Raw genomic sequence first — 13,747 nt, forward strand, 5'->3', positions numbered from 1 at the left:
AAAATCAATTAAAATCTTCAATGGGATTAATCATTGGCACGTGTGCTTTAGATGTATTGGTGAATGGAAAACCTACGTGTTTTTACATCAATCCCTGGTAGTATTTGAGCGACCTGGTCTGCCTGCTCAGCCTGATCTGTGTTAGTTAAAACTTCTACTAATTTCTTGTCCTCTTCTGTAACTTCATTCTCCTCCTTTTCTTCATGTGCTTTACTTTCATCACAGTGACCATTGGTCAGTTTGGCCTTTGGAGTCTAGAGTATAAATTTATAACATTTAGATTTGTGATCACACCATAATGCTATGATAAAAATGATATTTTATCACACAACCTTTGTAATTGGATCCTACATTGTAGAGGGGCTGGCTAAAAATTACTTGTAAATAAATTGGAAATAGAGGAAAAAAAATCCTACCAATTTACATATGAGAATGCCTATATCATATGCAAATCTGCAGGGACTATTCAAGAAAATAATGTTGTAGCTAAAGTACACTAGGATAGAAAGAGCATCCCCTGAACTATAAACCTGTATATCTGACATTAGATTTGTTGCAGAAGTCTCACCGTGGATGCAGGCTTCACCTCCGTCTGAGTCTTGCCTTGTCTCTTTAATTGTAGGTGTTGGTAGTTGATGGCGGCATGTCTCACAAAGGTCACATACTTTGCCCTAAAGACACAATTTTATGTCCATGATACAGAATATACTATTCTTACAAATACATACAATGACAATTATATAAATAACACAGTCATGAAACTTTTTTTATTTTCTCTCAAATACTTCATAATATTTACCGTAATAAGTGTTAGAAATCTACAAAACATCTCTGTTGATGACTTTTCTGGGGATAACATTGTGTACAGGTGAAATAGGGATTTTTAAAAAATTATTTGTGTGAAATTATCTTAAGCAAAGAATTAATTTTGTTGCATTTACAAATAAGAGAAAAGTTTTGAAATATTTTACATATATCCAATATTTTGCATCAATTCCTTATTAAGTTCCTCCCAAAAATATCATTGTATTATCATTTTCATGCAAAGAATAAAAGCCAAAAACAAATAGAAAAAAGAAATCCCCAGAATTATCATTTTAAAGCTTCTATGTTAGTGGCTACAGCTTGTAAGTAAAACAATAAACATACTCAACAAAAGCCTCGACAAGTTCCTGTCGTAAGCAAGCCAAACGATGTCTGTGTTCTCTTGGGAAACCATGCTCTCCCATTATGGCACTCAATTCCTCCTTGCCAACTACACAAGAACCAAAACTCAATCTTGAATATTTTACCAGATGTGGTCAAAGTTACACAAGATGTGTGTTCAAAGTTACACAAGATGTGTGTTCAAAGTTACACTAGATGTGTGTTCAAAGTTACACAAGATGTGTGTTCAAAGTTATATAAGATGTGTGTTCAAAGTTATACAAGATGTGTGTTCGAAGTTATACAAGATGTGTGTTCAAAGTTACACAAGATGTGTGTTCAAAGTTACACAAGATGTGTGTTCAAAGTTACACAAGATGTGTGTTCAAAGTTATACAAGATGTGTGTTCAAAGTTATACTAGATGTGTGTTCAAAGTTACACAAGATGTGTGTTCAAAGTTATACAAGATGTGTGTTCAAAGTTATACAAGATGTGTGTTCAAAGTTACACAAGATGTGTGTTCAAAGTTACACAAGATGTGTGTTCAAAGTTATACAAGATGTGTGTTCGAAGTTATACAAGATGTGTGTTCAAAGTTACACAAGATGTGTGTTCAAAGTTACACAAGATGTGTGTTCAAAGTTACACAAGATGTGTGTTCAAAGTTACACAAGATGTGTGTTCAAAGTTACACAAGATGTGTGTTCAAAGTTACACAAGATGTGTGTTCAAAGTTATACAAGATGTGGTCAAAGTTATACAAGATGTGTGTTCAAAGTTACACGAGATGTGTGTTCAAAGTTACACAAGATGTGTGTTCAAAGTTATACCAGATGTGTGTTCAAGGTTATACCAGATGTCTGTTCAAGGTTATTTAAAAGGTTATACCAGGTGTCTGTTAAGTGCTGACACCTTATTTAAATTGTATATGTTTCTTAAGATACATGCCAAAGGCACAACAACCAGTAGACAATTTTAGTAGACTTTATAGTGTAGATGCGTTTCTGTAGACTTACCTGGTAAAAAGTTCACATCAGGGGAGATAATTTTAGTAGACTGTGTAGTGTAGATGTGTTTCTGTAGACTTACCTGGTAAAAAGTTCACATCAGGGGGAGATGTTCGTAGTAAATCAAGCACATAGTACCGTCGGTCATTTCCAATAATTCCCTAGACAATGAAAATTCAAATTATGATTCCAGATCACTCTTACCCACTTTTCAATTGAATTCTGATGATTTTTTTTTACACCTTTTAATTTTTATATACACCGATTCATTGTTTATAGATAATTTCATCCTATTCAATATCAGCACAGTGATTAAAACTGGTAGAACAAAAGTAGAGCATTACTTACTTTGCATTCTAATGAGGTAAACAGTTCTATTTCTTCTCCTTTTTCATCTACAACCCTGAAAATCAAAAGCAATTGTGTATTCCAGATTCTGAACGAATATTCAGAGCTGACTTTTCAAAAAATAATTAGTAAACTGTTAACTATAAAACATGTGTTCATTAAATGAGTTACATTATGTATAAAATTTACAAAAAGCAACCTGTGTACATCAGATGGATATGAACTTACTTGTGAGGCCTGATTTTAAGAAGACTTGCAGTCTTTTTGAGCTGAAACAATACAAACAGAAATTTACTATGCCACTTGGGCGATCCTATTTACTTCAGTAATAAGGACATCTGATTTCATATACAAACTTACAGAGACAGTCAATACATTCTCCATAGACTGGTCACTCAATTAACAATATCTATCCCACAATACTGAAATGTCCAGATTTATGAGGTCCATTTAATTTCTCCAAAGTAAAAAACCAAGACAGGTTCCTTCCCCTTAAATCAACACTTTGATAATGACAAAAATTTCATTCCCTTTCAATATTATGACTTTCTTTAAAATTTGATACATATCAAGTTTTTCATTACAAATTTTGATCCAATCAGAGAATTACTATCCTGTACTTACAATTTCTTGATATTTATCATTGGTGACAACAGTTTTGCCAAAGTCTATGGAGCCATAGACAACTGACTGTTCTTGTTCACGCTCCAGTATGCCTGGTATAATGGATTGAGCGGTGATTCGGTAACCACGGTAATCTATAATGACTGTCCCCAGTGTGTACAGACCTTCGTGGTCCAAGTTGAAGTATGCCTTCACACCTTGTAAGTCATTTCCCTACAAAGCAAACACACAAGTGAATCAGAAGTATATAATGTGTTCTACAAACACACAAGTGAATCAGAAGTATATGTGTTCTACAAACACACAAGTGAATCAGAAGTATATGTGTTCTACAAACACACAAATGAATATCAAATAAAACTTATGTCTTCATTATGCAATAGTTAAGGCTAATGTTTAAGGTTTTCAAATGTAAATCAAAGGTCACATGGTGAAAAATTTTGGAATCATAAGAAAGGTCTTGTCACAAAGAACACCCATTTTTTTTGTCTGAAAGAAACTTACTGGGGCTGAATAAGCAGCTGCATCACCACCAAATTCTTTGTAGTGATCCCGCACATCAAATCCCAGGCTAAAGAATATGTTGTTCCAGATAAACATCTGCATTCTGTGGGATAAAGGGAACAAATATACAACTGTCTTTGTCATCAGGAATCAATAAACATCAATAAAATTAATAAAACCAGACCTAAATCATTTAAATCAAGTTAAAGTCTGTAAGACCTGTAAGACTGCTAAGTCATAACATGTTTAAAGTTAACAAGCAGGATTTTTTTATCTTTTGTCCACAAAAATTCAGTTCAGTATTAACTGCTTACAACAGCTTAAATGTTGACATTATCATTTTGTCAAATTCTTTGTTAGTCATTTTTGACATTTCAAATTTATTCCAGTTTCTCTAAAAACGATATAAATCAAAATCAATAATTTACATCAAACTGCAAATTCTACATGATAAATTCCACCATTTGTTAAAGACAGACTGCACTGATTTTCTCCTGTTCAATAATCTAAGTATTCCAGACAGCACAGTGCTGCCCTTTAATTTTCTCCTTATAAATGTTTCCAAGTTATAGGAGTTTCATGTTCAGTGGAAGAAGTTTGTTGAAGAATAAATCTCAGATGTTACAACAGAGTTAAGATTTTTTTGATGTTAGAACACTTACTTTGCTTCTTCTCCAGGATTGATTGCCATTACATTACCATCAATAACTGCCATAGCACCGCGAGTAGCTGCTCCGACAAAATCACTGTGCACCTACATAAATAACATTTATTGCCATTAATGCATATAATATAAAATATTACAGTGCATATGAAAACAAAAAAGCCACATAACTTGTTGACACTGTGTTAACAATCACTGTGCACCTACATAAATAACATATATATTTTTATTAACTGCCATTAATAAAGAGCTGCCGACAAAATCACTTGTTTTACATAATTAACATTTATTGCCATCAATAACTGGCTGTATGCTATATAAATCACTGTGCACCTACATAAATAACATTTATTGCCATCAATAACTGCCATAGCACCGCGAGTAGGTGCTCAGACAAAATCACTGTGCACCTACATAAATAACATTTATTGCCATCAATAACTGCCATAGCACCGCGAGTAGCTGCTCCGACAAAATCACTGTGCACCTATATAAATAACATATATATTTATTGCCATCAATAACTGCCATAGCACCGCGAGTAGCTGCTCAGACTAAATCACTGTGCACCTACATAAATAACATTTATTGCCATCAATAACTGCCATAGCACCGCGAGTAGGTGCTCAGACAAAATCACTGTGCACCTACATAAATAACATATATATTTATTGCCATCAATAACTGCCATAGCACCATGAGTAGCTGCTCTGACAAAATCACTGTGCACCTATATAAATAACATATTTATTGGCATCAACATATCATTTAGGAGGGCTTATTGTGTATTATTTTAATCAATAACATCCCACCTTCCTCTCTCTTCCAATCTAATTATGACATACAAGACATTAACATGTAAGCTAAGTCACCTTAAATATTGCCCTTTCCCTGATCAGCCTGTCAGGCAGTGTTTTGCGAGGCAGTTCCTGTGTTGTCTGTATCTCCTCGTTCCATTCACGAGTCTGTCCAGGGATATGCTCTTCATATCCGAGTCGTGTAGAAAATGCTGAAACCAAAATCGTTTTTCTTAGCACCAAGGTAAAATATTAGTATAAATATCACTTCTAAACTTGCACTGTCCGAGGGCCAACCCAAAACCCCACTCAACCAAACCCCCAACCCCATACAACACAGTTATTTGTAGAATAAAACGGCACTTAATATTGGTGACACAGGATATATATGACGGCGGCGGTGATTACAATAGGTCACCACAAGACTTTGACCTAAAAATTGATATCATCTTCAACATCGTATTTGATTGACCAATGCAAAAGAGTAAGTATTTTTTAAAGAAAAAAATAATTTATAAATGTCCAAAATATTGTGAAGAGGCAGGACTTTGAGAGACAGGGGAAATAGCTAAACCTGATACATATTATGCACATCTACTCTGTATAAAAATAATAGCTATCAGATTTGTTGGAACACTTCCAGTAGTTTAGGAATGACTAGTATTATCGTTGCATTCCAAAAGGGGCATAACTTTCAAAATAGGGGAGGTAACTCAACCCTATGTAGATTATGCACATCTACAATATATAAGAATTGTAGCCAGCAAGTATCACTGAAATCAATCCAGTAGTTTAGGATTAACCCCCTATCTATATCATTGCAGGGTATATAACAAGTTTTCTATATTTAAAGGGAATATCTTACCATCTTCAGCACGAATGTAATCGACGGTGTGTTCCGATGGGGGTGCCATCCAGCTGTAAATCTGATAAGGTGTAGCGACTCTCTCAAATGGATGTCTCTGGGCTCGCTTCTTCAGTAATATACCGAAGTTTCTCTTAAAGGCAGGACTGACCTATCAACAAGAGCATAACTGAGATCACTCAAGACAGTCAGGGTCCAATCCCCTTTGTCACAATACTATACGGAGTCTTTGTCTGACCACATAGGTTTTCTGGCAGTATTACAATTCCCTTCTACTTTCCTCAAAAAAGAACATTGTGTTTTCTGTAAGTCAGTTTCTTATTCTCTGTAGATTATCTTGATATCAAATTTTGTCCTTATGACCGAGATATAATTACAACAGCACTTAACTTGTTTCAAATGATCTCTAATTTTGTCCTTATGACCGAGATATAATTACAATAGTACTTAACTTGTTTCAAATGATCTCAAATTTTGTCCTTATGACCGAGATATAATTACAATAGCACTTAACTTGTTTCAAATGATCTCTAATTTTGTCCTTATGACCGAAATATAATTACAATAGCACTCAACTTGTATAAAATGATCTCAAATTTTGTCCTTATGACCGAGATATAATTACAATAGCACTTAACTTGTTTCAAATGATCTCTAATTTTTATTTATGATAGAAGTATTTCTACATCAGTGGTAAACTTGTATTACCTGGATAAGGAGGTCTATTAAAGAATGTGATAAAAACTTCTGTTGAGCAGCTTTTGGGTTAAATTCATCATCTGTTGATCTGAAACAAAAAAAAAGGAATAGCTGAAAAATATATTTCTACAACAAAGAAAGATAGAATATATATCAGCAACTTAGACTTCTTTGGGTTGGAAATACCAACTTAAAAACATCATTCTTTTTACATATCCGATATCTTGAATCATTGTTCTTTCTGCAGAAGTAGTAATGTGAAACACTTTACAACAGGACACGTTACATCAATTTGGTATGTACGTAGATCATTAAACCATAGTATTGAGTCTAGTGTACACTTCTAAATCTTGTTAAGTCCCTGAAATACAGAGTCTACAATATATTAAAGCATGTCTCTGATGTCCTTTTCCAAGCCTGATACTTCGTCTATTTACAGATTATATCTGAGTCACATATAACCTGTGTTTAGTGAGAGCCTTTCCCCCCCGAGTTATTTCTGTTAGATATATGTCTTTATTACAACAAAATGGTTGATCACACAAGCTCTATTGTGAGTCTAATGTGTCTTTTATTAAGTTATAGGACACAATCAGGAGACAAAAGTTTAAAGTCAAGTGACAAGTCCTTTTCCATACCACTGCTAACAGTTAGGTCAAAACGGTTTTTTTCCTTGTCAGCACACACCATTAGTGAAGGAAGTCCAATGTTGAATCTGATATGATTTTTTTCTACTTTTTTTTTGTTACTATAAACTAGGTCACAGAGACGTTTTCAAAGTTTTTTAAGATCTTTTGAAGTGTAGTCTCTGTGATACCACACATCTGTAGCACCTTGAAGGATATGAGATAGACTTACTGATTCACATAGAAGCCTCGTGTGGAGGCTGTGATGTGATATTTCTTCTCCTCAAGTGTTACAACATACAGGTAGAGTAGATCACCTACAAGTAAGGAAACATCAAATTTTCACCATTCAAATTAAAATTTACAGCTGGTAATTTACCAGCATGGTCAAACAATAAATAATGCACTACCCATCCCAGAGTATCACTCAGTAATAATTATGCTTTGTTTGCATTTATCTTATTACATTATTTTCCATTAAGGACTCGGCATCTGTTTATTGGAAAGCTGAAAATGAATATAGAGCTATAAATCACCCTGGGCATTAGAACACTGAACACCAAGGGAGATTATTTTACGAAGTTTTATTGCTGTAAATCAAGATGGAACATTGTAAATTATCTAGCTATAAAGTAAGTTATTCTGGGCATTAGATCATTGAACACCAAGGGAGATAATTTAACAAAGTTTTATTGCTGTAAATCAAGATGGAACATTGTAAATTGTTTTATTGTAGATCACCATTTATGATGTAACAATAGCCAATCCCAAAAAGATTACATTTTGATTTACTGTAAGTTGGAATTGGAATGCTTGAAAAACAAATTTATGACTTACTTACTAATCAACACTGCACTCCTACAGATCTGTAAAATATTCCCCTTAAACTACTAAAAAGGTTAAAATCCTTCACATTTGTGTTGATAATTGCAAATATATATAAATTACCAGATAACGAAACCCTTGAATGGTTTTACAGTACATACCATGCATTTTCCTGTTGCCTGGCGGAGGGTTCCAGCCACTGTATGTTAGCACTTTGATGCAACTCGGACCCTACAAAGACAAACAAGGTTAAAGCTTACAACTTACAACTGTAGTCTTTAACAGTCCTACCAGCCAGTTAAATATGATATTGATTGATATTATACTATCTATGGGATCTCTAATTATTGTGATTTGAAATTGTAAAGTCTTAAAAGATTGTTTGATTAAAACTCCGCATACACAATAATTTTCAGAATTACATGTGAAATTGCTGTATACGAAACAATATATGGTAACCTGTCGGTCATTTTGAACAAAATTAATTAAATATTGTTGAACCTGTTTGAATTATACTAAATAATGTTTGTGAAAAAAAATTTGAGTTCAAATTATCAGGGTTGACATTGCCCAAAATCACAACGAAATCCTCAAACTGACCAGAGGTTTTCCATATTGTTAGACTGACCAGAGGTTTACTATATTGCTAGACTGACCAAAGGTTAACTGTATTGTTAGACTGACCAAAGGTTTACTGTATTGTTAGACTGACCAGAAGTTTACCATATTGTTAGACTGACCAGAAGTTTACCATATTGTTAGACTGACCAGAGATTTACTATATTGTTAGACTGACCAAAGGTTTACTGTATTGCTACTGACCAGAGGTTAACTGTAATGTTAGACTGACCAGAGGTTTACCATATTGCTGGACTGACCAGAGATTTACCATTTTGCTAGAAATCCCAACTCCCCATCTCTAAATTAATGAAAGTATAACAAATTGTTAAAGGGCTATAACTCTGTATAAACATAATCCTATCATCACTAAGTGCAAGCCTGAAGTTCTGATGGGGACTTGATCTAAACTCGTCTGGTACCTGGTGACTTAAAGATTTCACTAATAAAGAGATATTTTTAGCTAATCAGTGACACAGTTTTAAGCTGTATGTAGACAGCACCTTGAGGTCCTTGATGCCAGGATGAAGAGGGAGGATTGGCCTTTCTTTGGCATTCGGCATGATGTAGTCTGGTGGTGTACAATCAACACTGTCAGGTTTGTTTCTCTTCTTGTCTGAAAATATAGATAATTCAAAACTTAAAACAAGTAGCAAAGAAGACAAATCCACAACAAGATTATGGTCTATCTCATAACATACATCTTGTAAGTATCTGACATTGGGACCTTAAATAAACATTGAAATATGGAGGTTATCTTGTTATCAGATTAATTAAAAACTCTGAATAAACTGAAACAGAAAAACTTTTGTTCGTATTTTTGGTGTTGTTTTCCCAATTACTTCAGTTTTCAGTATGTAGTTTAGTATCTTTAATCATACTTCTGTTTCTGCCATTTTGCATTTTATTCAAAAAGAGTTTTTTTTTTAAATTTGAGATATAACCCTTCAGTTTGGAGTTCCTTTGATAAGATGATATCACTGTCATGGTACTGTAGTTGAGATGCTACTTAACATATGAATGGAAACTAATGTATCATCAACTTGTAACAAACACGATATGGTTACTGATGTTGTACACATAATTGTGTTGTCATATCTGTAAGAAGTGTATCAGTGTTGTTATAATGTTGATTAAATGATTTATTCAAGAGATTATTATTTTTGTTTAGTTTGTTTATTTTAAAGATAAAAGCCTAAAAGATGACTATCATAAATCCATTTTGATACCACGTCCTTAATCAGGACTCTCAGGCTGATAAGGGATGTGACATAAAAATGTTCATACAATAGTCTCTTAGTATCCTTCTGTAAATTTCACAAGAATGACCTTTGAACTTTGACAAAGAAGAGATGGTATGGGTTAAGACTGTTGTAATATCACAATTAAATGTTTCACAGCATTTTCATTGAACCTTGAACAAAATTTTGTTGCTAATGATTGTATCTTCCAACAACAGATGGACAAGTCTTTCAGATATGAGCACTGTATTTAAGGTTTTGTAATTTTTTTTTTCAAAATGAAATGTCTGTTAAATTGTAAATGATGATAAACAGCAGCAGACAATACACAATAAGGTGAGAAATAAGCTGTCCACTGATCGGCTTACCGAGTATGTCGCCACCGGTGACAGTGTTGAGGAACGATAAGGAAGCACAGTCAGCTCCATTGTAAGCATCTGCTGGGTCCACAGATTTCAGCAGGTCACGGATGTGACGGACATGGATTCTTGCCTCACGAATTGTGTACGGTTCTACAAATTAAATTTTGCATCACGTAAGATGAAATTCAACAATTTGTTAATTTCAATTTAAACACAGTAGCATTAATAGATCATTTTTAGTATAAACTGGTAATGAATTAGGTTGTTGCAAAAACAAGATTTTTTTTAGTGTAATAATTCTTATGAATCCCTTTCAGTCAACATCACTTTCAAACTTATTGTCTTTTGAATCAGTTTGCCTTTAATGCAGTTTATCTATCTGCCAAAGAATTATGCAGTGTATGGGAGCCGAAAATATACAGAAGTGTTAGATACATATGTTTCTGTTATTGACCTGCACTGCTTGGGTTTCAAATATAAACAATGTTGTCCACAGTGACTGTTCATATGTAAAGTGAAAATGATATTTATCACTAGCAACATCTGGAACAAGGAAACCTGACCTCATAAATGACTGGCTACATACACTTATAAATTAGAAATGGAATGAATGTACAGAGCACAACATTTTCACAACACGAAAAAGACATTCTTTGACCAGAACATCTGACCAATACATTTTTCTGAGAGTATTCTGAATTTCTAAGATAACAAAAGTCATCCTACCTTCCACAACTTTGACAACAGATCCTTCCTTAAGGCCTTCAATGGATTTCAGCTCAGAGAAGTTGTCGAGTGCAACATTATCAAGTTGAAGTGAGAAACATGTTCGATGGCAAGTTTCTTCTCTGTCTACAAGTACCTGGTGTATTTCCTGTACAAGCTCCATAGAGCTCACCTGTAACAGTCACAATGTACAATGTAAACATAGAGCTCACCTGTAACAGTCACAATGTACAGTGTAAATATGGAGCTCACCTGTAACAGTCACAATGTACAGTGTAAATATGGAGCTCACCTGTAACAGTCACAATGTACAATGTAAACATAGAGCTCACCTGTAACAGTCACAATGTACAGTGTAAATATGGAGCTCACCTGTAACAGTCACAATGTACAGTGTAAATATGGAGCTCACCTGTAACAGTCACAATGTACAATGTAAACAGCGAGGTCATCTTTTACAGTCTCAATATCACCTGCAACTGTTACAAGGGATGGAAACATGACACACCAATACATAGAGAATACATGGTCAGTGTCTTAATATATAAGCTGTATTTTGGAGAAGTTAAAGAAAGACAAAGGTGGCAAGCAAAACATTTTAGCTGCTTTTAACAAAGTCAAGGATCAAAAAAGAAAAATTAATAAAAATATATAGAAAATGTCCCAAAACATAGTGAGGCACATGTGTATATTTTTATTGCCAATGTCCTTTTAAAACAATCATGGTCATTTCTTTGCCCTCACAACCATGTGCTATTACTTAGTGCCCAGTGCTTCTTAAAATGACATGTAAAAGGCTGGGAAATGTTGATTTCCAGTAAATTGTAGCCAGTTAAAAACATCAGATAATTGTCATATAAAGTCTTAAATTCAAACAAATTTTCAGTCAAATTTGCTTTATTATAAAGAACTGCTGACTGCTGTCAGAGGTCAGGGATTGGGGGTGGTCCTTTTTTTAAATTTTTTTTTTTTATTTTGGGAGGTTGGAGGTAGGGGGTAGGAAAACTGTGATACAACATAGGAATAGGAATTTTGTTGATACAACAAAGGAATTTTGATAATCCTACCATAAGACTATTTTAACATTGAAAAAGTCTTACATATCTTTGGTAACTATATCTTAATAATTCACATTTAAAAGATAATTTGCCTCCTGCATCAAACTTATGTTGACAAAGGCAGTACATGTGCAAGCATAAAAGACCAGTAGCTGGTGTATGATCTGCTTAATTCTACAACATGTACACTTCTGTGTAATCTGATTACCAGCAGGTTTAGCTCCAGGGTCTAAGGTCACGAGCAGATAATACTCAGACCTGCTATAATCAGGCTCGCCACAGACCATTAAGTGCCTGTTAAAGTCATCAACAACTTACTTCCATTGCAATAGGAAGAAAACGACCATAAGCAAGACAAGAAGGCTAGCTGTTTCAAAGGAATAAATCAATGTGCTTTTCTATTTTTTTTTAAACAAGATGCAGCAGAAATGATAGGATGACTGATAACATAAAGGGAGAAAAACATCACATATACCATACAACAAAGGGCCAAAAGCATTACATCTACCATACAACAAAGGGCCAATAGTGTCACATGTACCATACAACAAAGGGCCAATAACATCACATGTACCATACAACAAAGGGCCAATAGCATTACATGTACCATACAACAAAGGGCCAAAAACATCACATGTACCATACAACAAAGGGCCAATAGTGTCACATGTACCATACAACAAAGGGCCAATAGCATTACATGTACCATACAACAAAGGGCCAAAAACATCACATGTACCATACAACAAAGGGTCAATAGCATTACATGTACCATACAACAAAGGGCCAATAGCATCACATGTACCATACAACAAAGGGCCAATAACATCACATGTACCATACAACAAAGGGCCAATAGTGTCACATGTACCATACAACAAAGGGCCAAAAGCATTACATCTACCATACAACAAAGGGCCAATAGTATTACATGTATCATACAACAAAGGGTCAATAGCATTACATGTACCATACAACAAAGGGCCAATAGCATCACATGTACCATACAACAAAGGGCCAATAACATCACATGTACCATACAACAAAGGGCCAATAGCATTACATGTACCATACAACAAAGGGCCAATAGTATCAAATGTACCATACAACAAAGGGCCAATAGCATCACATGTACAATACAACAAAGGGCCAATAGTGTCACATGTACCATACAACAAAGGGCAAAAAACATCACATGTACCATACAACAAAGGGCCAATAGTATCACATGTACCATACAACAAAGGGCCAATAGTATCATATGTACCATACAACAAAGGGCCAATAGCATCACATGTACAATACAACAAAGGGCCAATAGTGTCACATGTACCATACAACAAAGGGCCAATAACATCACATGTACCATACAACAAAGGGCCAATAGCATCACATGTACCATACAACAAAGGGCCAATAGCATTACATGTACCATACAACAAAGGGCCAATAGCATCACATGTACCATACAACAAAGGGCCAATAACATCACATGTACCATACAACAAAGGGCCAATAGTGTCACATGTACCATACAACAAAGGGCCAATAGTATCACATGTACCATACAACAAAGGGCCAATAGTGTCACATGTACCATACAACAAAGGGCCAATAGTGTCACATGTACCATAC

At 34.6% G+C, this 13,747-nt stretch overlaps 1 protein-coding gene across 1 annotated transcript in view; it reads right to left on the reverse strand.

The window, feature by feature from the left end:
- The window catches only part of LOC132565016 (clustered mitochondria protein homolog), a 39,139-nt gene that overhangs the window by 13,228 nt on the left and 12,164 nt on the right, over positions 1-13,747 (reverse strand). Inside the window, exons 3-19 of the mRNA XM_060229620.1 lie at positions 11,055-11,226; positions 10,335-10,478; positions 9,229-9,341; positions 8,269-8,338; positions 7,515-7,599; positions 6,666-6,744; positions 5,958-6,108; positions 5,168-5,304; positions 4,294-4,385; positions 3,632-3,734; positions 3,128-3,340; positions 2,732-2,772; positions 2,504-2,558; positions 2,238-2,316; positions 1,150-1,255; positions 569-671; positions 77-254 (exon numbers count right to left, since the gene is read on the reverse strand). Of these exons, the coding sequence (XP_060085603.1) occupies positions 77-254; positions 569-671; positions 1,150-1,255; positions 2,238-2,316; positions 2,504-2,558; positions 2,732-2,772; positions 3,128-3,340; positions 3,632-3,734; positions 4,294-4,385; positions 5,168-5,304; positions 5,958-6,108; positions 6,666-6,744; positions 7,515-7,599; positions 8,269-8,338; positions 9,229-9,341; positions 10,335-10,478; positions 11,055-11,226 (1,921 nt within the window). The remainder of the gene's footprint in view (positions 1-76; positions 255-568; positions 672-1,149; positions 1,256-2,237; positions 2,317-2,503; positions 2,559-2,731; positions 2,773-3,127; positions 3,341-3,631; positions 3,735-4,293; positions 4,386-5,167; positions 5,305-5,957; positions 6,109-6,665; positions 6,745-7,514; positions 7,600-8,268; positions 8,339-9,228; positions 9,342-10,334; positions 10,479-11,054; positions 11,227-13,747) is intronic.

This window comes from Ylistrum balloti, unplaced genomic scaffold, assembly GCF_031769215.1.
Source record: "Ylistrum balloti isolate Yb309-2 unplaced genomic scaffold, AGI_CSIRO_Ybal_v1 Utg369688, whole genome shotgun sequence".
Classification (NCBI taxonomy): Eukaryota; Metazoa; Mollusca; class Bivalvia; order Pectinida; family Pectinidae; genus Ylistrum; species Ylistrum balloti.